The following is a 24,038-nucleotide window of genomic DNA, read 5'->3' as shown; positions in this document are numbered from 1 at the left end:
GGGTCTCAGGGCTCATGTCTTAATGGACATAGCTCCGTTTGGCAGAAATACGTCCAACTGACCGGGCAAAGCGGGCGACACGACTCGCATCAATCATCGCTGAGCTCGGACAAGTGTCCCCGGCGATTAGAAAATGTTGACTCCGCGAAAGTGACTTTTACTTCGCCCATTTATTAAATCACTCGCCGGGGCGGGGCGGGGCTTGGCGGATATTTTGTCTCCGCTACCGATGGACTCGGACTACCTGCCACCCCCCCCCCCCCCCCCACCCTGATAGCGCGCTCTCCTTTCAAACGTTACTTATTTGCCGTGCTATGGAAAAACGCCGTATAAACATTCGAGAGTCGCCAAATTTCCTTCGATAAAATTTTTTTTGTGTCGGGAAAGTTATGAATATTTCTCCTTCATATTATCAGAATCTTTAGGTAAAATCGCGAACTGCATTATCTGAAAAATTTAAAGGGAAATATTCATAAATTCAGCAGGAAATTCGCGTATTAACAAGGGAAATTTGGCAACGCCTGAAGGCTCATACGGCGTTCTTCCTTAGCACGGCAGTTCAAGTCAGGGTTGCCGGCGGTCTTAAAACTCGGGAAAGTCGGGGAATTTGCGACGACGTAGAAAATTCTGGGGCCGAATTTTGTCGGCTCTTTCCCAAGGAGGTGCAGCATCCATCGATGAGTCCGAATCGCACCAACGGCCAATCAGAAGCGCTAAGCCGGACTTAAGTGCAGTCGCAACTCGTCCTAAGTATATTCGAGTGGAAGGACCGACAAAATTCGGCCCCAGGGAAAGTCACGAATTTCCGACACATCTATCAATCGCTGATGCATATCGCTGATGCATATCGCTGATCTTCCAACTGTTCACCCCTCCAGCGGGCCGATTATTGAAATTTATAGACAAAGCTAAAGACAAAGAAGACAAAGGGGGTCTGGAGCGATCCTATTAATTGGTTGAAATGTGTGGTTCTTACAGACTAAGGGGGTAAATGGTGGACTAACGGTCGGGTTTCTCGTGGGTTGTCGTTAGTTTGTCATCACCTGCTGCCTTTGTCCATCGCAACCACCAGCTTCCGCCAATAGGTTCCCTCCATATCTCTTTTGACATCTTTGTCTATAGCTTTGTCTATCAATTTCAATAATCGGCCCGCTGGTCATTTTTAGGGCTTGTCGTCTTTCACCTAGCTACATGATGCCTTTATTCGTAGTTTGATCTCGAAACAAAGACATTTTGCCCGGAGTTCAGCAGAAAACAGCATTTTTTTCCTTAGAAAAAAGAAGAAAATATGGTAGATATTTTGTTTGAAGGCCAGCGAAAGTCAGGGAATTCGAACGTTTTGCAGTCGGGGAATATTCAGAGGATTTGCAGATGAAGAAATCTTGGGAAGTCTCCAAGTCAAGCGTTTTCCGAGTTAATCCGGCAACCCTGACGCGTCTTGTCGGGTAAATTAACAAGGATCGACGGGAGCCCAGCCCCCCCCCCCCCCCCCCGCGGAGCTCCGAGCCCCCGAGGTAAACCGCTATCGACAATGCCAACCGCGGTGGCACCATCACCGCGCGTCGTACCGCACACCGGACTGATTATTGAGATTTATGGACAGAGCTATAGACAAAGGAGAAGGAGGGTAAAATGGATTGTGATCCAATTGGTCGAAACGGATGGTCGTCATAGACTAAGGGGGGAATTATGGACTAACCGTAGGGTCTCCCTTGGGTTGCCGTTACTCGCTCTCTATACTCTCACCGTCCACACGACGTCGCTTACCAGCGGGCTGATTATTGAAATTGATAGACAAAGCGTCAGAAAAAAGGACGTAGAGAGTATAGAGCGATTCTATTGGTTGAAATGTGCGGCTCCTATAGACTATGGGAGAAAATGATGGACTAATTGTCGGGTTTCTCGTGGGTTGCCATTAGTTAGTCTATTACCTTCTGCCTTTGTCCATTGAAACCACCCGCTTCCACCAATAGGATCCCTTTTGTCTTCTTTGTCTATAGCTTTGTCTATCAAGTTTAATAATCAGCCCGCAGGACGTCTAACGTCAGCAAAAACCAGATAAACCGGAAAATATCCGGAAATTTGATGTCTTCAGGAAAATACCATAAAAATCGGTCATTGATCAGGATATTCTGAGTGCTTCAAGCATTCTTCAAACGTTTGATTCAGTTCCTTAAAATATGTTGATTTGTAAAATGAAACGAGTTTCAATTTATTTGCGCAAAAAATGAGGAATTTTCACGTAAAATATCCAAGAAAATTAGGAAAATATCCGGCAAATCCGAAAGGAAATCTTTATAGACATCCTCCAGCGGAGGGAGTCAATGGGAGACGTTTGACGGGACGTGCACCTACACCCCGAAAAATGATCGCAAGGAAGTTCTTTTTTCTTTTATTTTTCATTCTTTTTTGGTTTACTGCAGAAAGAGTCTTACGAAGTTCCTTTTTGCATTTCTAACGGTGCTGACATTCCCCTGAATTAAATCCGAATTTCGGGACTTTATTCGGAAGCTTTGAAATTCCCGGAATCTCCCATAATAGAGCATTTGCATGTGTCTGAAATTGAAATTTGACGAATTTCGTGTTTAAGAGGAAACTACTGAGTGAACCGAACACGAGGATACCCTTGCTTCATGAATTAAACGATTTTTGGAGAAAATATGACACAATGATCTAATCTGCTAAAATGCGTGTGTTAAATAGGAAATGTCGCCAGATGAAGTCACTGGGCGGTGCATTTTCTCATTTTTAAATCTATTTTTATACCATTTCCCATATCAGAAATTTTGTTCAATAAATACTGTGAAATCAGCTCTTTAAGCACTTTCAGATGAAGCAATAAAAAATTTCCTTGCAAGTTCTTCATTTGCATCTATTTTCGTAATTCTTTTGGAAATTCGGGGTTTTTCGTCAGCTTGACCGATTATTTGATCTTTGATGATTTGTGATCTTATTTGCTGATCTTCGGAACTAAATCCGGGTGTATTTCGGAATTTTCTCTCGGAACTTCCGAAAAAAATCGGAATTTTCCTCGGAACTTTCGAAGGTCAAATTAACTCTTGGAACCCCGGAATCTTGGGTAAAATAAAATGGAGTCCCTGATTTGTAATGTTATTTCATTTGACATCTTGCTGATGGATTTGTAAAATGGGATCCCGACTCCTGAGTTTAACCTGAAGGCGTGTGGTGTGAACCGACAGGAGAAATCTTCAAGCGCCGCGGCCGCGCCGAGAAGTCAAATTTTGAGGAGCCGTCTCCCGCCGCGCTCGCACAGGAGCCGCGGGGCAAATCAGCTGGATCCCAGCCCCGACTCGTGAAAACTTCTCGAATGCGTCTCCTCAGAACTCAGAATCCCACCCGAAGCATGGTTGGCGTTTTCCAACGGCGCCAATAAATACTTGGGCGCCGACTCCAGGGTTGTCACAGTCACAGAAAACCGGGGAAACGTGGAAATGTCACGGTATTGCCAAAAGTCATAGAAACAACCTATAAATGTCAGAGAACATGATGAAAGTGTCAGGGGAGACCCTTCACAGGGCCGGATTCAGGGGATGGCCACATGGGCCACGGCCCATGGCGGCAAATTTAGGGGGCGGCAAATATTGCACTTTTTTCAAATGTAGGTATCAAAAACAAAAATGGATTCAGAAAAAAAAATTACAAACGAGAAAGGCGACAAAATCTCTCATTTCCTGAGAATATAGTAATTTCTCATTTGCTCGTCTTTCGGTGATGCAAGAGACAGAGCATTTCATTAGTCTAGTTGAGAGAGGAACCAAACACGCAATTTGGCCTGGAGCGGCGCGGCGCAGAGAGCAATGATGACGAGGACTTGAGATGAAAAGGAGAAGCCCTCGCCTCGGCGCGGCAATCGGCATGTAACACTTATTAGCGCCTACAAGACTCCATGAATACTTCACGCATTGCGTCAAACGTAGTGTGGTCAGCAGCGGTTGGCGTGAAACTCATGGTGCCTGCAAGACTGCATGAATACTTCACACATTGCGCCAAATACAATGCGGTTGGCGCGGTGGCAGAAAGTAAAATTATTAAACCACATTCATGTTTGTTCGTTCATTTCTCATAAATGAAAGGCCTTGTCCCACAGAAATAGGTTTACGGAACTTACTTTTCGCGCAAAGTTCCGTGAAGTTTTGCTAGTCTTGACAGGGCTTTCACAAAAAATGTGCCCAACGCGAGTAAACGCGTCTTATGCAGCCCCTCCCTCCGGTACGTTCACTGTATGGTTTGTATCGATGTTTCAAAACGAATGAGAAGGGCCGGCAAAATACAGGAGGCCCATGGGCGGCAAGTAGGTAAATCCTGCCCCTTCATTCGCTCTCTAGAACGGGTTTCATGTTTCCAACAGCGATGTTCGTCCGAGAACTATTTCACATTACGTCCTTTTAATTATCTGGCACATCTTGAATTTAATGGCTGAGAATATTACCCAAATGCATCGGGGACTTATCAGGGAAATTCATTTCCTAAATTCTTTGGCAACCCTGGACTTCGCGTGCTGTAAGACGCATAATTTCCTTAAAGTACCCGTGATGAAGGAGACATCCTTTTTCGGGGAACGCGGTACGGACGAAACCCCCCCCCCCCGGGGGGGGGAGGCTGACCCCAAATCGCCCCGCCCCGAGGAACATAAGGAATTTTACCTAAGATCAGCTCAAAAATCCGGGAAAGTCGGGGAATTTCAGATGGGATCAGGATGAGGCAAAAAGAAAATCAGGAAAATTGAGGAAATTAGCAAATGAGGAAGTATCGGTTAGAGTCCCTTTTATACTGAGAGTAAAGACAATGTGAATCCATTTCTGATTGGTTCCTGTATTTTAGGCTTTCACAGTGTTATAAAAGGGAATAAAAATTACATTTTCACCAATTGCGAAGATTATAATGTGGAATGGACCGGGACATCGGGGATACGGCAAGGAACAAACGGAATGAGAAGGAACGGAGATAGGAATTCGGGAATGAGTTGATCGAAGATTACAAAAAACGTCCAATTTGTGTAATCTTTATTCCCGTTTGTGACATCCATAATCTGCGTTGTCTCGACTCTCTCTCTAAAGGGACTCTAGTGTTGGTGTGTTGCAACAAAGAAAAATCTCCAAGGCGTGGAAAGAACGTGCGTATTGGCATCGAAGGACGCGGCCGCCCCGATGAATGTTGACCCAGCACGTCAGCCAGCGCCGGTCTAGGATCCAGGATCCTGTTTTCGCGTTTGAGGAACAGTTACAGCCTCCAATTCTTAGTCTTTTACCGTTTTTTCTTTCTTCTATTCCTTTATTTTACTGTCGGGAAGGTGAGACGACGGCTCGTTTGAGCCGGAGAAACCAATACGACGGAACCTCCGTCGAGGAGCGCTGTGCTGCCGTGCTGAGGTAAAACACCGTATCAGCCTTCAGGCGTTGCCAAAGTTCCCCTGGCAAATCACTAATTTTCAGGAAACTTTTTGAATTTTTGTCTACCGATTTCTTAGATAATTTTTTGTAATTTGATCTAAAATGTCTGAAAATTTCAAGGAAAAATATTCATAATTTTCCTCTAAAATAAACATTTTATCGAAGGAAATGTGGCAACTCTGGAATGTTCATACGGCGTTTTTCCTCAGCACAGCGGCAGTGTGAGACTCTACTGCAGAACGTCTTAAGAGCCTCGGTGCGTTGCTAAATCTCCATCGATAAAATACGAATTTTCTGGGAAACCTGTGGATCTTTTTCTGTCATTTCATTAGGGAATGCTGGGTCAATTGCGCTGGTCACAGAATTGTGTTTTGATGCTTCATTCTCGTAGATCAGCTAATAATAAGATCGGTGTCGGTCCAAACAGCAACTCTCTACGTTCAATATTAAACGAGATATCGCGCTTTGAAAAATTCGGTTCACGGCGTCATCCACCGCGGTAGGAACACCCTTGGTTTCTTCCACCTTGCTTTTATCAGTTCGGTAGACTCACATTATCATTGATGATCTCACGTGAAACTCGTATGAAAGCAAAGTGGAAGAATCCAAGGGTGTCCTTATACCGCGGTGGATGACGTCATAAACCAATTGTTCCAAAGCGCGATAATTTACCGTTAATCACCGATAATTTACCGCGTAATAACGATATCGGTTAACATTGAACGGAGAGAGTTGCTGTTTGAACATACATAAATTATTTTTAGCTGATCTGCAAGAATCAAGCATCAAAACACAGTGGTGTAACCACCGCGACTGACCCATTGTGCGCAATTTAATGTGAAGTATACCTGACAATTGAACCGATTATTTTCCAGATCACATAAGCGCCAATCTCTATTTTGGTGGTAGAGTGGTCTTGTTTTCTTTGTTTTCGCTGTTAAAATCAATCATGTCTGATTTCAAAATAGTCCTCTAAAAGCGTATTTCGTTGATGATCGGTCGAACCAAAATGGGTGGATCAAGCGGTTCCGTATTTTGTTTTGACGCGATCATAATTTTTCGGAACAACATCGTGATTCACCAGACAGATAGAAGGTGGAATTCTTGCAAACGTTGGAGCCAAAATATAATCCTACAAAAAGTAGGGTTTAGAAATGACCTGATGAAGATGATGGTATCCGACCAGCATCAATTTCGGAAGTCTGTTTACAAACCCGATTATGATACCGCCGCCATTGCCGCGACATTTTGGCTCGACCGATCATCAACGAAAATACGCTTTAAAAGAACATACATTTTTTGGAATTCGAAAATTGTCAGCGAAGCGAATGAAACAGGGTCTCTAGTTTTTCTCGCATTCGCACTTTTGGCGCTTACGTGATTTGCATAATAATCGGTTCAATGTCAGTGGACTGTATTCACAGCTTCCTTCAGAAGTAAGTTTTTCAGCGGGGGAATTTGGCAACTTTAGGGGGTTGATACGGTGTTTTTCCTCTAGACGGGCGCTCTCTCGACGGTGCGGTGGCTCGGCTGAAGAGCGTCGCGGCGCGCGTGGCGTGCTGCCGTGTCAAGGAAGAACGCCGTATAAACATTCGAGCGTTGCCAAATTTTCACCGATAAAATGTTTATTTTTGAGGAGAATTGTCGATATTTTTCTTTTAAATTTGCGGCCTTCATAGAGCAACTTGCAAGCAAAATTACCCGAGAAATTGGAAGACAAATTTCACAAATTTTATTGCAAATTAGTGATTTGTCAAAACAAATTTGGCAACGCCTGAAGGCTTATACGGCGTTTTTCCTCAGCACGGCGTCGTGGCGTGGATGATGATTTCAATTGGCGAGGAATTTCCGAGTGATTCGCACAGATCGGTGACGGTCGGTGACACTCGACTCGAGCTAATTACCCGACGAGTCACCCGACGCCGCACAATGGATCCAGTCGATAGGAGAGGTCTCACAAAATTTGGGAATTTTAAACGCTCATAACTCCGTTCATACAAAACTTTTAAGTTCTAAAAGTGGTTCCATTGGTTTCCTCGTGAAATTTTCTTCCCTAACCATCCCTTAAAATTTAAAATCTGACCGAATAAACATGAAAATTTGCAGATTTGGTGGAAAATTTCATGTGCGAGCTCTCTAATTGACTGGATCTACTGTGCGGCGGGTGTGCCCGTCATCCGTCGCCCTAAGTCGTTCGCAGTTGTGAATCATCCTTCCCGCTTTGTCTCTCGCTCTTAATAGACTCCTTCACTTCCGGGTCGGGCGTCAGGGATAGTAAGCATGGATCTGCCCACAGAATCCAGGGTCGTATTCCTAGTCGCTCTTTCAGGGTTCCCTGCACCGCCGCTGCGGAAAACCGGGAAAGTCAGCGAGTGTAGCTCTTGCATAGAGGATAGAGGTAGAGGTTAACTAGAGGGCTGTGCCCCCTGCCCGCTACGCGGCTCAACCCCTAGGGGGCGCTTCGCGCTCTCTTAGGCCCGCGTCGACAAGGAACGACCAAAAAAAATTAAAATATTTTCATACCCGACTCTCATTTGCCCAATCTCCCTCTGACCGGGAGCGATTGGACCAATTAGAATCGAATGAAAAAATCGGCATTTATTTCAAACTTCACGCCAAGACTGAAACGAAACGGAACGACCCGTTTAGTCGCTTTTTGATAGCCTGCGTAGCAAAGGAGCATACCTTCACTTCACTCACCCTACTAACAGATTCAACATTTCGCGCTTTTTTAAAATTTTGCCTCCTTCCTAAGCTCTCTGTTCTTCTCTCATATAAATAAAACCTGGGTTCTATTTCCAAAATCTGATTAAAGCAGGCTCATCTTGGGGCTATAACCTATCGATAACCGCGAAAGTCATGGAAATCGGCCTAGTAGTACTCTCAAACGAACTAAGACCAAAAATTAAAATGTACGTTGTTCAAATGGGAGATTTTGCAACTTTACCACGCAATATAACAAAAACCTGGGTCATATTTTCAAAATCTAAATAGAGCGGGCTCATTTAGAAAAAATTGCCCGTCGATGACCGCAAAAATCATGAAAATCGGCCCTGTAGAACGCTGGAACTAAGCGGTACCAGATATACAATTTTAGGAGGTCTCGGAGCTTATAGTATAGATTTCCAATGAGGAATTGCATTTTAAGTTCAATGAATGACAAAGGGTCGTGTTCAGAGTCGGTCCTTGAGCAGCTCATCTCCGTAAGAGACCTTGTTCACGCAGTGATGAAGGGTGATTGAAGGAGGCCCTCAAAATATAAACAGCATCATAAAAAGGGTAATTTTTATTTTAGGACCTCCTGAAACCTCCCTTAATCACGTTATGTACAGCGCTTTTTACGGAAATGAGCTGTTTAAAGAACGACGATGAATACGACCTCAAATCATTCATTATACTTGAACTGTAATTCCTTATTGAAAATTATCCTCTATTCACCATGCAGAGTGTCAGTCATGAAGGCTATTTCCATTTAAATCTTCCGTCACATTCATACGGCGCAGTGATACAACTATTTGAACTCTCCGGAATGCGTGAGGTATCACGCCGCATTTGAAGGCGTTTTCAAAACAGCCAAGTTCCGATACCCGGATTATCGTTTTGCATAGTTCATATTCTTTTGTTATATTCCGTACTACTCGTTTATTTTTAATCCTCGTAGAAAAACCACCCATTTGCTAAGTACAGTTCTACCTGGAGCGCACTTCAGCTATGCATTCACCACTGCAAAAATGTCAAAGGAAATCGAAAAGGCCAGCGTGCATGAAGGCTATTTCAATTGTAATCTTCCGTCGCATTTCTAAGGCGCAATGATACAACTATTTGAACTCTCCGGAATGTGTGAGGTATCACGCCGCATTTGAAGGCGTTTTCAAATCGGTCAAGTTCCGATACCCGGATTATCGTTCATATTCTTTTGTTATACTCCGTGCCACTTGTTTATTTTTAATCCTCGTAGAAAAACCACCCATTTGTAAATACAATTCTAACTGAAGCGCACTTCAGCTATGCATTCACCACTGCAAAAATGTCAAAGGAAATCGACAAGCCCAGCGTGCGTGGAGGCTATCTCCCTTCATTTCACATGCAACCCTTGTTTCGTAGGAAAAAGTGAAAAATTTACCCTAAAAATTTCGCAAAAGGTGAATAGATTTTCAGAAACACGCTGGGGCACTGTAGAATTCTTCTTAAATTTTCAAAGAAGTATACTTCCTGGAAAATTTCTATCTATTTTCAAGATTTTCAGTACAGAGGGATATTTTTAGTAACTGCGTTTCATTTTCTTCCGTCGTCAGATGCTAAGAGTCTCCACTCCAGTCTGGGCATTCTCGATTTCAATGGCTCATGACTCAACTCCCTTGCCATAGACAAACGAAGGGGGAGTCCAGGGGGGCCTGGCCCTCATAGAACTGAAAATAGTATCATATGCCCCCCCCCCCAAAAAAAAAAAAAAAAATTTCCAGATGTTTTGAATGCAACAATTCGCAAGTATTTTGTGCTGAAAGTAGAAAAAAAAACATAATTATTCCGCAGAAATTGATGGAAAAATTCTTTATGGAAGCTTCAAAATGCGTCCGATTAGTCGTATAAATTCTAAAATTTCTCGGGGGATGCCCCTCGGACCCCCCCCCCCTCCGTGCTTGGGGCCCGGACCTTAAAACTGGTACCAGGGCCCGAGATGGGATGTGGTGAGCCTGAGTGTCACTCAGTGCATTGAACCCCGAATTGGATTCACAGCCAGTTCAATTGTACGCGCAGCGCGTAGTGTTTTTTTTTTTTTTTAATATATATTTCAAGATTTTCAAATTTTCAGTTCCCTGACCAGATAGAATTCCCTGACGATTCCCGATTTACCGGACTCGTAGACACCCGGCTACTGGTGCCCCACCGATGCTCGGAACCGGAACAAAACCGGTTCCGGAATTTAAAAGGAAATATCCCACGAAATTTTGCAACTCTGCCTCGAGGCGACCTGATTGTTTCCGACGTGAAAAGCCCCTAAACCCAATCAGCGGGCAATTGAAACGAAAGCGAGCAACGAAAACGGCGGGTAGTTTCGCTCGGGGAACAATCAGAATCGACACGGGACCTCTCGTCCGGATTCCGGTCTTGGGGACCGACACTTCCGCCGCGGATCCGACGCCGAACGGTGGAACGAGTCGACGAAAGAAGTCGGACAAAATTTGGAAACTTGAAAAGCTTACTACTTTCTTTTGTAGGTGTTTTCATTGGTTGGCTCGTAAAATTATCTTCAAGAAGCTCCTCTTACAATATTCATAATGTGATGAAATTGACATCAAAAGGAGGGTCATCGATGAGGGCCGCTCTCGGGTTCACTCTGGATTTCCTCTATTTTACGAGTTTTTGCCCATCGAAGATTTACATGTATTTCACGGAATGTATAATGATTTGGTCATTTTCAGGGTTGCCATAGTCAGGGAAACCCGGGAAATGTTAAGGAGAATGACGAAAATGTCGGGGAAAATTTGTTAAATCACCTGCATTTGCTTTCTAGAATGGGTTTGAGGTTTCGAACAACAAATTTTGCTTGAAAATTGTTTTCAATCATGCCCTCTTCACCATTCGCCACATCTTCAATCGTGAGGGAATTTCACCAAAATGTGTCAGGGAAATCAGGGAAATGTGAGGGAATTTCATTTTCTAAATTCTGTGGCAACCCCGAGGAGAAGGCGGTTACGCGGTTTCGTCGGGGAAACGACGGGCACGATCGTGTCATTGCGCCCGGCGGTGTTGAAAAGAAAGCTCGGCGCGGGGGGCGGGGCGGGGGGTGGAAGGAGGGGCGGGGCAGGGCGCGGCACGCGATGACAATGCGCGCAAGCGCAGACAGATGGTGCTGCGCATGCGTAGACGCTCCGGCGCTCGGGTGACCCTGCGCTCTGACGAAAGCGCGCATATCCCACGGCGCTGCCTCTTGGAGTTGCGCGGCTCTGGCATCGCCGAATCGGGGCCGGCTTTGACTTCGAGCGCCAGTTGAGTGCAAGCCCGCCGCGCTGAGGATGAACGCCATATGATCATTCCCCAGTTGCCAGATTTCCGCCGATTGAATGTCTTATTTGAAAGAAGTTATGGAATTTCCTTGAAACCAGGGTTGCCACAGTCAGGGAAAAACGGAAAATGTCAGGGAAAATGACGAAAGTGACGAAAATGTCAGGGAAAATCTGCTTAATCACCTTCATTTGTTTTCTAGAATGGGTTTGAGATTTTGAACAAGAAATTTTGCCTGAAAATTATTTTCAATTATGCCTTCTTAACCATCCGTCACATCTTCAACTTCTCTTGGGTGCAACGGACCCATTGTAGGCAGGATCCCCTGAAATTTTCGGAGATTAAATCCACGAGGCTTTTGGAGAATGTGTCTTTATCGGGACGCATTTGGCAACATGGACATGCTGGCACGTGGTTTGTTCCTTAGCGCGGACAAATCGGAAGTTTTTAGCAATTGGCGGCATGAAAACCGCAAGATGAAAGCACCGGACTCCAACTCGCGACTCGCAACTCATCACAACTTACAACTGCGACTTAAGAACCGGTTCCGACCCGGCGCGGTGCGGCGGCGCACAGTGCGGCATCCTAATGGACGATGCGGACAAAAATCGGTAAAAGACACTTGACATTAAATAATGAAGATAGTAGCACCGACATAGGAAAACCCTTTGGCTCTATCAAAGTTAAACACTCGAGGAATAAGAACATGTTTCATATCAGGATTTCTACGTAATTTTCGAGGAAAACTGCATTTGAAGCTGGCAACCTCGAATCAGCACTATGTTAACGATGCAAGAACAACGTAAAAAAATTCAAACTTTAACTTCAAATATCTCCGATAGTCGCAAAAAGTCGCAAAATCCTTTTGGTGGAATTGAAGTTTGGTATGTGAGGATTAAGAAAATGTCAACCACCCAGAGCATTTTGCGTTTCAAGCAAGAAATCTTCATTTGAAGTTGACGTACTTTTCCCATGTATTTCCTATGGGGACCAATGATTCTCGACCCATTTCCCGCCCACTTTCTACCCAAATTTGAAGCAGTTTTGAGCGAATAATTTGGAAATGAACCAACATTGTGAGTCAGTAATATCTTTCAGATGACGAACTCCAAAAAAAAGTATTCAGATGTCGAGTTGTGAATTTTTTATTTTTGTCCACAGAGGGCCACACTGTGCGGCGCGGCGGCGAGTAAACGCGCGAGTAAACGTATTGAGGCTGATTGAGCGTCGAATCGTGGTTTGCGGTGGTGGGTCGTTAGCGTCGCGACGACGACGCGACGCACCGGGGCGCCGCGACGCCGCGCCGCGCCGACCGGCTGTCTCGTGAACTGTTGGATCCGGGCCGGAATTCGAAGGCGCACCTCCAAGTTCTCTCGGTGTCGAGTCTCCCAGAAACGGGGACGTCTGACTGCTCTGGGGAAAAATAAATTATCGCGGATTTCATGCCACTTTTGAAATTCAATCAGGGTGTCTAGCATAAGGATTATCCCGATTCAATCAGGATTTAAGGTCAATCAGGATTTATAATCCCGATCTCATCGGAAGTTGGGGAAAAATCGGTCGCAAAATCAGGATTTGAGAAAAATCGGCCCTCCGATCAAATTTCAGCGGTAGCGATGAAGCGCTCTGTATTCGCAGCATCGCCATGGCCCGTATGCAAAAGTTTAATTTAGCTCCTAAAAATTGGGCCGAGGTGGCTCTTAAAATTTTAGGGAAAAGGCAGAACACTGCCGCTGTTCCTAGCCCGACATTTACGACTTCGTCCGACCTAAAACGACCGAAAACAAGTATGGTTATTTTGACTCATGGGACCTTAAAACGTCTAGAAATGATGAAATTTCAACTCTCCCCCACCTTGCAGGATGACAATACTTCCTCTACCCTAGGGGAGCGAGAAAGTAAAAATGAATTGTCTGGGACAGCGTGTATTTTACGTATATCCCACTGCTTTAGAAAAAACGTAAATTTCCCATTTTGGATGTTTCTGTCCTATCATGCCGCGCCCTGCGTTTAGGGGGTCAGGGCGAGGGGTTTGGCATTCCGAGGGGGAGACCTTGGGGGTTTTTTTGAAATGAATCTGAAAACAGGTGGGAATGTAAAAGCCAACGAATTGGACGAGGCCGCAGTAAAAGTCGCGAGGAGCTGTTTGTCAAAAGGCGCTGCGCTGCGGCTCCTTCTACGGATTAATGCCGAATACGTCTATTAGTTTTGCTTTCTCCGTTCGGCGCCGACCTAGGCGCAAGTGCCAAATTTTTTGAACAAGCCTAGGTTCCGCTCTTTTTTTCATCGCACCTCGCGCTCGCGCGTATAAACTCCAATTTTCATTTTTTTTTTTAGTAATTTGAACAGACGCATTTTGCGCAAAATTGGTGGACATCGCCGCTGAATGCGGATATGTACGCATAAATTATTCCTGAAGGAAAAATTCTCCGTAGAGCAACTTTCGTCGAGCTTCGGTTGACGAAACGGATTTTGAGATTTCTATGGAAAACAGATTTCCTCAGTGTCCTTAAAATCAGAGTGTCCCCTGAAAAAGTACGGATTACGGAAGTACGGAAAAGGTACGGAATTTCGAGATTTTCGTGATAAACTCTGAAAAGCACCCTGGGAGGTACACGATTTTCTAACTCAGTCCTATATCAAGTTCCCAATTTAAGTTCGATTCGATTCCTCGTGTTTTTCGGTTTATTCCTGTGTCATTCCATCATTCCACTGTCCCAATCCAAACACAGTTAATATTGCGTGTGAGATACGAAAAAAATGAGGAAAAGGTAAGGATTTTTGAGAAACGCCGAAAAAAGGAATTTTCGGGAAAGTAAGAAAAAAGCAAGGAAAAGGTAATGAAAAAGCAAGGAATTTGAATGACAGGGTATCCGTAGACACTGTGAAAATTGAAGTGCGTGAGCGGGTTTGGCAGAAAAATAACCAAGCTGTTCGCAATTTTTTTTTTTTTTTTTTTTTTTTTTTTTTTTTTTTTTTTTTTTTTTTTTTTAAACCAGTGTAAGTTTTTTGTTGAATTATGAAAATTGGATTGATTGACCTAACTGGATAACAGTGAACTTTTAAAAAAAAATTGCCTCCGTGAACTAACAGATGGCGCCAGGCGCTCTTCCGTTTCTTTGCTTCCCACCTTCCCCTCTCCCTTCATGGCGGGGAGGGGGGGGCGTTCAAATAGGTAATACGTAACGCTTGAAGGGAAGGTCTGAGCCGGGTGCGTTACAAGGGGATGGACGCATTTAGGCATGCGTTACCGAGCGCCGCAGCATGGGCGCGTCGCGCAGATTTTTCGAAAAAATAAGGTGAAAAATCGACAGGAGGAAGTAATTTTTCATCGGCGACGGAGCAAATTTCCTGGAATAAAAAATTTAAAAAAATAAATTAAGTAAAATACGTAAAGATGGAAAACAACGAAGAAAAATAAAAATTTAAAACAAAATTCTCTTCTTGTAGGTAATAGAAAATTCCCAATGCAGTACCTAAACTTTTCAAGTACCTAACTGAATTTTTAAATCCGTTCAATTTTTTCCATAAACGAGGATCCGGTTCGCACATGAACATCACGCCAATTTTTTCTTTTTTTTTTTGGTGGGCGCAACCGAAACGCGTCGGACGAAAGAAACTCTGCATGTGAAGGAGATAATACTTAAACAATTTTCTTGAATTTTTCGAAAAATAAAATAACGGGGTTTTAAAGCATGTTTTGGCAGTTGGCCTCGTCCGGCTTGCTTGGCAACAGTGGACGGGGGAGAAAATTGCGGACACATCCGTTGGCAGCTCCTTCATCAGTCGCACTAATGAAGAACGCCGTATGAGCCTTCAGACGTTGCCATATTCCCACAATGAAAAACGAATTTTCCGGGAAGAGTGTGTATATTTTCCTTGCAATTTCTCGGAAAATGTTCTTCGTAATAATTCAATCTAATACTAAATGGGCGGGGAAAATACATTATCCAGGAAAATTCGGCGACCGTGGAATGTTGATGCGAGGTTCTTAGTCCAGGCAATCTAGCATAAAATTGGACGTTAGGTGGAAAAAAATCGGAAGCAAATTCCAACTAAAGGGCGTTAATGTACCCCAGTAGGAGTGTAGTTTCTGAAAATTCCCCAACTTTCCGACGTGCGGAAAGCCCTGAAAAATCAGGGAACTCCCTGAAAATTCGCCAATTTTCAAACGCACATAACTTGGCGTCAAATTATCGTATTGAGATCATTTTTTTTTTAAATTGTCAGAAATTGAGTCAGGTACATGTTAACGACAACTAAATTTGGAGAAAAAATTACCATAGTTGTCAAATTTACGAAAAATTGAAAATTTGTTTTTTCTAAAAATCTTTAAAGCTGATTTCAGGTCCCAAATCGTTAGAAATCGGAAAAAATGCCTTCAATAAAAGTTGTAGAGAATTGTTTAAGCTTTAAAACGGTATATTAACGAAATTTGTACGATGATTTGTTGCCAAACTACGCGCAAAAAACCCGGGATTTTTTTTCCGCGCGAGAGCGGCAGATCCTTCCGACTCAACGCGTAGCCACTTGTTAAAATCTAAAATTTCTCCAGGATCCTACTTTTAACATATAATTATGAAATTGGGAGTATTTACTTGTTTAAAAAAAGTATGAGAACACCCCCTCTCCTTCCCTCCCTATCCCTTGTTGCCATAATTATTATAAAAATGTTATCTCTATCGCGTTAGTCAGAGAGAAATACGGTTTGACCCGGAACAAATGCATAACACACTTTTCGTATGTAAACGTCATCAGTAGATCCTCCTGAATAACATAATAAAAATTTACCACGGACCGACCCCGGAGCACCCCCCAAAATGCCTAAAATCAAAATGGCGGCCATAATAAGGCCGTATGGGATTTCGGTATTTTAAAATGTTCCTATAGTGTCATGTGAGGTATCTTTTCCTATGTAATTTTGGTCGCCAATTTCATATATGAAGTCAAAAAAGCCCCCGGGTCAAAAGGGGTGCCCCAAATCCAAGATGGCGACTAAATTTGAAAGGCAAGGGAGGTCATTTTTTAACTTTTACGCGATTGCGCGAGTGAGGTATCATTTCCTACATAATATTGGTCGTGGATTTCATTAATGATGTCAAAACAGCTCCCCGATCAAAGGGAGTGCTCTAAATCCAAGAGGGCGGCTAAATTTGAGAGGCAGGAGGGGTGCATTTTTTAGATTTTTGCGTGAAAAGGCGGGTGTGGTGCATCAATTCCTGGATAATTCTGGTCGTGAATTTCATTATTGATGTCAAAATAGCTCCCCGGTCAAAGGGAGTGCTCTAAATCCAAGGGGGCGGCTAAATTTGAGAGGCAGTAGGGGTGCATTTTTTAGATTTTTACGAAAAAGGCGAGTGAGGTGTATCAATTCCTATGTAATTTTGATTCTAGATTTCATGTATCAAGTCGAAAAAGCCCGCTGGTTGAAGGGGGTGCCCCAAATCCTAGAGGGCGGCTACATTTGAAAGGTGGATGGGTGTATTTTTTTTAAAAAAAAATTCACCTAACAAGGCAAGGAAGGTGTCTTTTTCCGTCTACTTTTATTCAACGCGAGTCTGAAAAATGTAAAAGATTAATTTTACTCAAAAAATGGTACGTGTTATGCAAGCAGGTGACCATCATGGCTGTTCACGGTATTAAAATAATTTAACAGGAGCATCTAATGAATTGTTTTTGCTCACGAGACGTGCCTTTTCTTGTCAAGATAGGATAAAATCTGAATCAGCGTGCTGATTCCAATTCTGTGTCAAGCTCGTCAGGATCTTTCACCTCGGGTCTCTCCAAGTTTTTACGGTTGAAGTTGGCGCAACTTCTGCGAAAGTCGGGGCATGACCTTACAAGTACGCTGCATAGTGTCAAACCCTTGCTTCTAAGGATCTAGAGGAAGGATTCTAAGGGATCTAAGAACCTTTCGGTAGATTCTTGCAGGTAAAGATCTCTTCACGCGTATTGAAAGTAGTTCCTTTTATGATTCCGTGCATGTGGCAGGTCGAATCGCAACCAGTATACGCATTCAAGAACAGTAGCTGCTTACATAAACGTTGATTGATTCTGTGCCGTATACAAGGGATGTTGTGAGCTATCGTCTTTCATTTAGCGTTTAAGTAATATCACTTCTAAAGAGCAAAGAAAAATTGATGTCTTCTGATCGATTTAACAAAAAATCAAATGGGTCCAGATTCTCTCATATTACATTTCTGTTGCGGTGCTCTTGCAAGCTTAAACACCCTTTTCAACGATATCAGCATCTGCATATCCTTTCGCATGCACCACCCTACACCATGGATTGGAAGTGTGTGCCGAATATGGATAAGTAGATTTTAATTAAGTCCATGCAATGTCCAGTAATAGGAAATAGACGAAGAAAAAGAGAATAAATCCCCTTGCAGAAACAGTTAAGGAATGCTAGAGACGTACTAAAATTGGAAGCGAGTATGTTTTGCTTGTTAATTCAATAGGTAGGGCGAACGCGCGTTTTCTAGCATACATTCCTATCAGTCGTACTATTATGATCTTTGTTTTATTAAAGGAACTATTCACACCTAATTTCTGTTCTGGGGCCAGAAATAAACGGAAAAAGACACCTTCCTTGCCTTGTTATTTTAAGCAAGGGTTTGACACTATGCAGCGTACTTGTAAGGTCATGCCCCGACTTTCGCAGAAGTTGCGCCAACTTCAACCGTAAAAACTTGGAGAGACCCGAGGTGAAAGATCCTGACGAGCTTGACACAGAATTGGAATCAGCACGCTGATTCAGATTTTATCCTATCTTGACAAGAAAAGGCACGTCTCGTGAGCAAAAACAATTCATTAGATGCTCCTGTTAAATTATTTTAATACCGTGAACAGCCATGATGGTCACCTGCTTGCATAACACGTACCATTTTTTGAGTAAAATTAATCTTTTACATTTTTCAGACTCGCGTTGAATAAAAGTAGACGGAAAAAGACACCTTCCTTGCCTTGTTAGGTGAATTTTTTTTTAAAAAAAATACACCCATCCACCTTTCAAATGTAGCCGCCCTCTAGGATTTGGGGCACCCCCTTCAACCAGCGGGCTTTTTCGACTTGATACATGAAATCTAGAATCAAAATTACATAGGAATTGATACACCTCACTCGCCTTTTTCGTAAAAATCTAAAAAATGCACCCCTACTGCCTCTCAAATTTAGCCGCCCCCTTGGATTTAGAGCACTCCCTTTGACCGGGGAGCTATTTTGACATCAATAATGAAATTCACGACCAGAATTATCCAGGAATTGATGCACCACACCCGCCTTTTCACGCAAAAATCTAAAAAATGCACCCCTCCTGCCTCTCAAATTTAGCCGCCCTCTTGGATTTAGAGCACTCCCTTTGATCGGGGAGCTGTTTTGACATCATTAATGAAATCCACGACCAATATTATGTAGGAAATGATACCTCACTCGCGCAATCGCGTAAAAGTTAAAAAATGACCTCCCTTGCCTTTCAAATTTAGTCGCCATCTTGGATTTGGGGCACCCCTTTTGACCCGGGGGCTTTTTTGACTTCATATATGAAATTGGCGACCAAAATTACATAGGAAAAGATACCTCACATGACACTATAGGAACATTTTAAAATACCGAAATCCCATACGGCCTTATTATGGCCGCCATTTTGATTTTAGGCATTTTGGGGGGTGCTCCGGGGTCGGTCCGTGGTAAATTTTTATTATGTTATTCAGGAGGATCTACTGATGACGTTTACATACGAAAAGTGTGTTATGCATTTGTTCCGGGTCAAACCGTATTTCTCTCTGACTAACGCGATAGAGATAACATTTTTATAATAATTATGGCAACAAGGGATAGGGAGGGAAGGAGAGGGGGTGTTCTCATACTTTTTTTAAACAAGTAAATACTCCCAATTTCATAATTATATGTTAAAAGTAGGATCCTGGAGAAATTTTAGATTTTAACAAGTGGCTACGCGTTGAGTCGGAAGGATCTGCCGCTCTCGCGCGGAAAAAAAATCCCGGGTTTTTTGCGCGTAGTTTGGCAACAAATCATCGTACAAATTTCGTTAATATACCGTTTTAAAGCTTAAACAATTCTCTACAACTTTTATTGAAGGCATTTTTTCCGATTTCTAACGATTTGGGACCTGAAATCAGCTTTAAAGATTTTTAGAAAAAACAAATTTTCAATTTTTCGTAAATTTGACAACTATGGTAATTTTTTCTCCAAATTTAGTTGTCGTTAACATGTACCTGACTCAATTTCTGACAATTTAAAAAAAAAATGATCTCAATACGATAATTTGACGCCAAGTTATGTGCGTTTGAAAATTGGCGAATTTTCAGGGAGTTCCCTGATTTTTCAGGGCTTTCCGCACGTCGGAAAGTTGGGGAATTTTCAGAAACTACACTCCTACTGGGGTACATTAACGCCCTTTAGTTGGAATTTGCTTCCGATTTTTTTCCACCTAAAAAGCTAGATTGCCTGGACTATCTTCCGTCAGCACTGCAGTGATATCGTCGTTGTCGTTTCCGGTGTTGGCCGCTCCAGTTCTGCCATTTCCCGGAATCATTTCAGAATTTCGGAACTTTTGCAATTTCCCGGAACTTCACCGGGAATCTTCAAAGTTCTCGGAATATCCAACTATTTTCGTCATTTTCTCGGAACTCAATTTGACCGATTTTTTAAACAAAAATGCTCTTTTTTTTCTTCTTCTTTTAAATCAAGTCTGAGAATCCTCGGAATTAAATCCGGGCGCATTTCCGAATATTTCCCGGAATCAATTCAGAATTTTGGAACTTTTGAAATTTCCCGGAACTTCATGGGGAATCTTCGAAGTTCGCGGAATATCCAACTATTGTCGTAATTTTCTCGGAACTCAATTTGACCGATTATTCGAACAAATTTAATTATTTTATTTTTTTTTAAATCAAGTTTGAGCATTTCCAAACTTTTTTATCGGAACTTCTGAGAAAGTGGAGCATATTTTCGGAACTTTTGGGAACGAGAATTAATGGCGGGAAGCCCGGAAGCTTTGGCAAAATAAGATGGCAGCACTGGCGACTCCGAGTCGGGCACGATGAGACGAAGAGCAAGCGGCGAGCGCACGCACTTTCTCGCCGTCGATTAACCCAAGATGATGGCTTTTTACCAGCGGTTAGCAGCAGCGGCGCGGCGAGACGTGAATGATCGATTATCGATATGCCCCCATTCGAAACTATGGTAAATAATCGATTATTAAGATGCTCGTCGCCAACACCCTGCTTATCGATCCTTTCCCGTAGGTTCAATTAGCGGACCAATCGATTTATCGCAAAGCACGCCACGTTCGGCTCGCTCATTCTGCGTGCCCATTTGTCTCCGATACAGTCGTATGTGCAGTTTGGGATGGGCTTCGAGATCTGCCGTGCTGAGGAAAAACGCCGTACGGACCTTCAGACGTTGCCAAATTCCCTTTGAAAAAACATGAATTTCCTGGCAAACTCATGAATGTTTTTCTTCCAATTGTTCTGATAATTTTGTTCGTAATTTCACCTTAAGTTCCTGAAAATTTCAAGGACGAATATTCATAAGTTGCCTCCAAAATCAACATTTTAGTGAAGGAAATTTGGCAACTTTCGAATGTTTATACGGCGTTCCTCCTTAGCACGGCAGAGATACGATCGAGTATCGATATTTCCCCATTTGAAGCCATGGCAAAGATTCGATTAAGGTGGTCGTTGCCAAAACCTTGTTTATCGATCTTTTTCCGTAGGTTTAAGTGGTAGATTAATCGATATATCGCAATGCATGTCACTGGCAGAGATGAACTTGCGGATCTCTTCCGTAACAGGACGGAGCGACAGATCTGCGCGTCACCGCGTCCCTGCTGTTTCACTGCAGCTCCATCGTGCCTGCGCCGCAGGGACTCCAGCGCGTGAAAAATTGTTCCGTGTACTCCCGCGTCGTGCCGGTGCCATTTTTTTCTTTTATCGGTTTTCATGATTTTAACCCTGCGGGCCCATGGAAGTCTTACACGTGTAAGGGATTTGCGATTGCAGTACTTATTTGTTTCGTCCGGTGCTCTGCCGTGCTAAGGAAAAACGCCGTATGAACTTTCGAGAGATGCCAAATTTCCTTCGTTATAATCTTCATTTTCGAAGAAAGTAATGTATAGTTTTCCTTTGAATTTTCAGAATCTTCAGGTGACATTGCGAACAAAATTATCTGAAATATTGGGAGGAAAATTTTCATGAGTTAATCAGGAAATTCGCGTTTTATCAAGGGAAATTTGGCAACGCCTGAAGGTTCATACGACGTTTTTCCTTATCACGAAAGTGCTCCCATTCCATTTCCGCCAAAAGTTCCGGGATTCGGAAGTCCCGCTCTATCAGTGGCGAGACGCGAATAATCGATCATCAACATTTCCCCATTTGAAGCTATGGTTAAGAATCGATTATTAAGGTGTTCGCTGCGAACACACTGTTTATCGATCCTTCAGGTTTAAATGACAGATGAATCGATATATCGCAAAGCACGCCACGCCACTGCACTCTATGACTGTTAAAAGTTCCGAGATTCCTTTTAGATTTTTCAAATATTCCGAGAAACTTCCGGAAAATTCAAAAGATCCGGAACATTTTGGTAATTTTAAAATTTCCTTGATGAAAAATTCAGGAAAATCTTAAAAGTTCCGGAATTCGGGGCTAGTTCCTCAATTAGGAGGGCGAGAATCTGTAAAGGTAGGTGTATCGATAAGGGCCGCTTTTGGGCCTGCCTTAGATGCATTTCCTCAGCTCCACAATTGTTTGCTTATATGATTGCAAATCCGCAAATTTCAGGAAAATGAAATTTCACCTCGCCGCAGAATGAAATTTCGTGCCGGGACATTTTACTTATTTTTCATAAATAATTGCGCCCATGCTTAAGCCCCTTTCTCACGATTGGGTGACTCTCTCATCAATACAGGGTTGCCACGGTTAGGTAATACCGGTAAATGTCAGAGAATTTCGAAGAGTCAGGGAAAACCTGGAAATGTCAGGGAAAAATTGTTTTGTGTGGAAACTATTTCAAATTACATTTTTTAAATCATCTAGCATGTCCATATAAGTGTCGGGGAATTTTACCAAAATGTCTCAGGGAAATTAGGGAAATGTCAGGGAATTTCATTATCCAAATTCTGTGGTAACCCTGCCAGTACCTACTCTGCCGTGCTAAGAAAGAACATCGTATGAACATTCGAGAGTTACCAAATTTCCCTTGATAAAACATGTATTTTTGACAACATTCATGCATATTTTTTCTTGAAATTTTCAAATAGCTTAGAGTAAATTGCTACTAAAATTGTCTACAAATTTGGGAAAATAATATTCACAATTTTTTCAGTAAATTCGGGTTTTTTCGCAGGAAACTTGGCAACGCCTGAAGGCTCATACGGCGTTCTTTCTTAGCACGGCAGTACTCTGTCTCGGTTTTTTCTATGCAAGTGTATCCTTCCAAAAAGAAAGAAGGGTAATTTTGGACAGAAAAATGGGTAATTTTTTTTTTAAAAATGGCATGAGATATTTTTGAAGAAGTGAGACTTAGAATCCGACGAATCGTGGGTAAATTGGCAATTAAGGAGGTCTCGAGAAAAGTTAGCGGGAGAAGAAGGCTGCGAATGGGACAGAACGGACGATTGTGCCGTTCCAAAAATAGCTACAATTTTTTTTCGACGATTCCGCCTTGCCTTGTCGCCCGACGCTCTTGGTCTCCCGCAGCCCGCGCCTCCCTCCTCCCCTCTACCCCTCTACCCTCCGTTTATGAGCTCCGTTCAGCGTTTCTTGCGATAGGAAAGCGCACAATCTAAGACCGGGAGTAACCGAAATTCGTCAGGGAATGAAACATTTCTGGAATCAGGGAAAAATCAAGGACTCTGCTCCAGAAACCGGGCATCTCTCCTTCAACCGTTTACGTGGTTCCCGCGGTAAGGGAAAACCGGGAAATGTAGGGAAAATGAGGAAAATGTCAGTGAAAAATTGTCGAGTCACCTTTATTTCCTTTCTAAACTGGGCTTGACGCTTCGAACCACAAATTCAGCCTGAAAACTATTTCAAAGCATGTCTTTTTAAGCATCTGGCATATCCTAAATCGTCAGGAGATTTTACCAAAATGTGACAAAGAAATCAGGGAAATATAAGAGAATTTCATTCTCTAAATTCTGTGGTAACCCTGTTTGGGTCGTTTTGGAATTGAACACTTAAGTTCTCTGAGTGGTATGAGGACGACCTGTATTTTTTCGTCCGAGACGCGACTGAGGAAATAGCCTCGTGCTCTAGTTTTCTCCCGAGTCATTTGATAGTATTAATATATTTCGCTCTCTCGGGTGGCTCCAAACAATGCGCTCTCAATGGTCTTTGTTTCCTCTCTTTCAGATCCGTGGAGTTTCCGGGATGGTGGACTACTACAGAGTGCTGGAAATCACGAGAACCGCCACAGCTGCCGACATCAAAAAAGCGTAAGTATTGATGCTCTCCACCGGGAGGGTTATTTTTTGGAGTCTTCCGTTGGTTTTACCTGCTAAACCTCCCTCCCCCCTCGTCCTCCTCCTCCTCCTATGGAAAAGGGAAATGTCCCATTCCGCGGTCCTAGGATCGCAGGCAACATGCACGGCTCGTC

The 24,038-nt window shown here is 43.1% G+C and overlaps 1 protein-coding gene across 3 annotated transcripts in view; it reads left to right on the top strand.

Annotated features, from left to right (window-relative positions):
• The window catches only part of mrj (DnaJ heat shock protein family (Hsp40) member B6 mrj), a 129,517-nt gene that overhangs the window by 81,428 nt on the left and 24,051 nt on the right, over positions 1-24,038 (top strand). For all 3 annotated transcript variants that reach the window (XM_072301071.1, XM_019049257.2, XM_019049256.2), the window contains exon 2: positions 23,795-23,877. In XM_072301071.1, the coding sequence (XP_072157172.1) occupies positions 23,813-23,877 (65 nt within the window). In that variant the 5' untranslated portion in view covers positions 23,795-23,812. The remainder of the gene's footprint in view (positions 1-23,794; positions 23,878-24,038) is intronic.

Source organism: Bemisia tabaci, chromosome 5, assembly GCF_918797505.1.
Source record: "Bemisia tabaci chromosome 5, PGI_BMITA_v3".
Classification (NCBI taxonomy): Eukaryota; Metazoa; Arthropoda; class Insecta; order Hemiptera; family Aleyrodidae; genus Bemisia; species Bemisia tabaci.
This window is presented reverse-complemented; position numbering and strand designations above follow the sequence as displayed.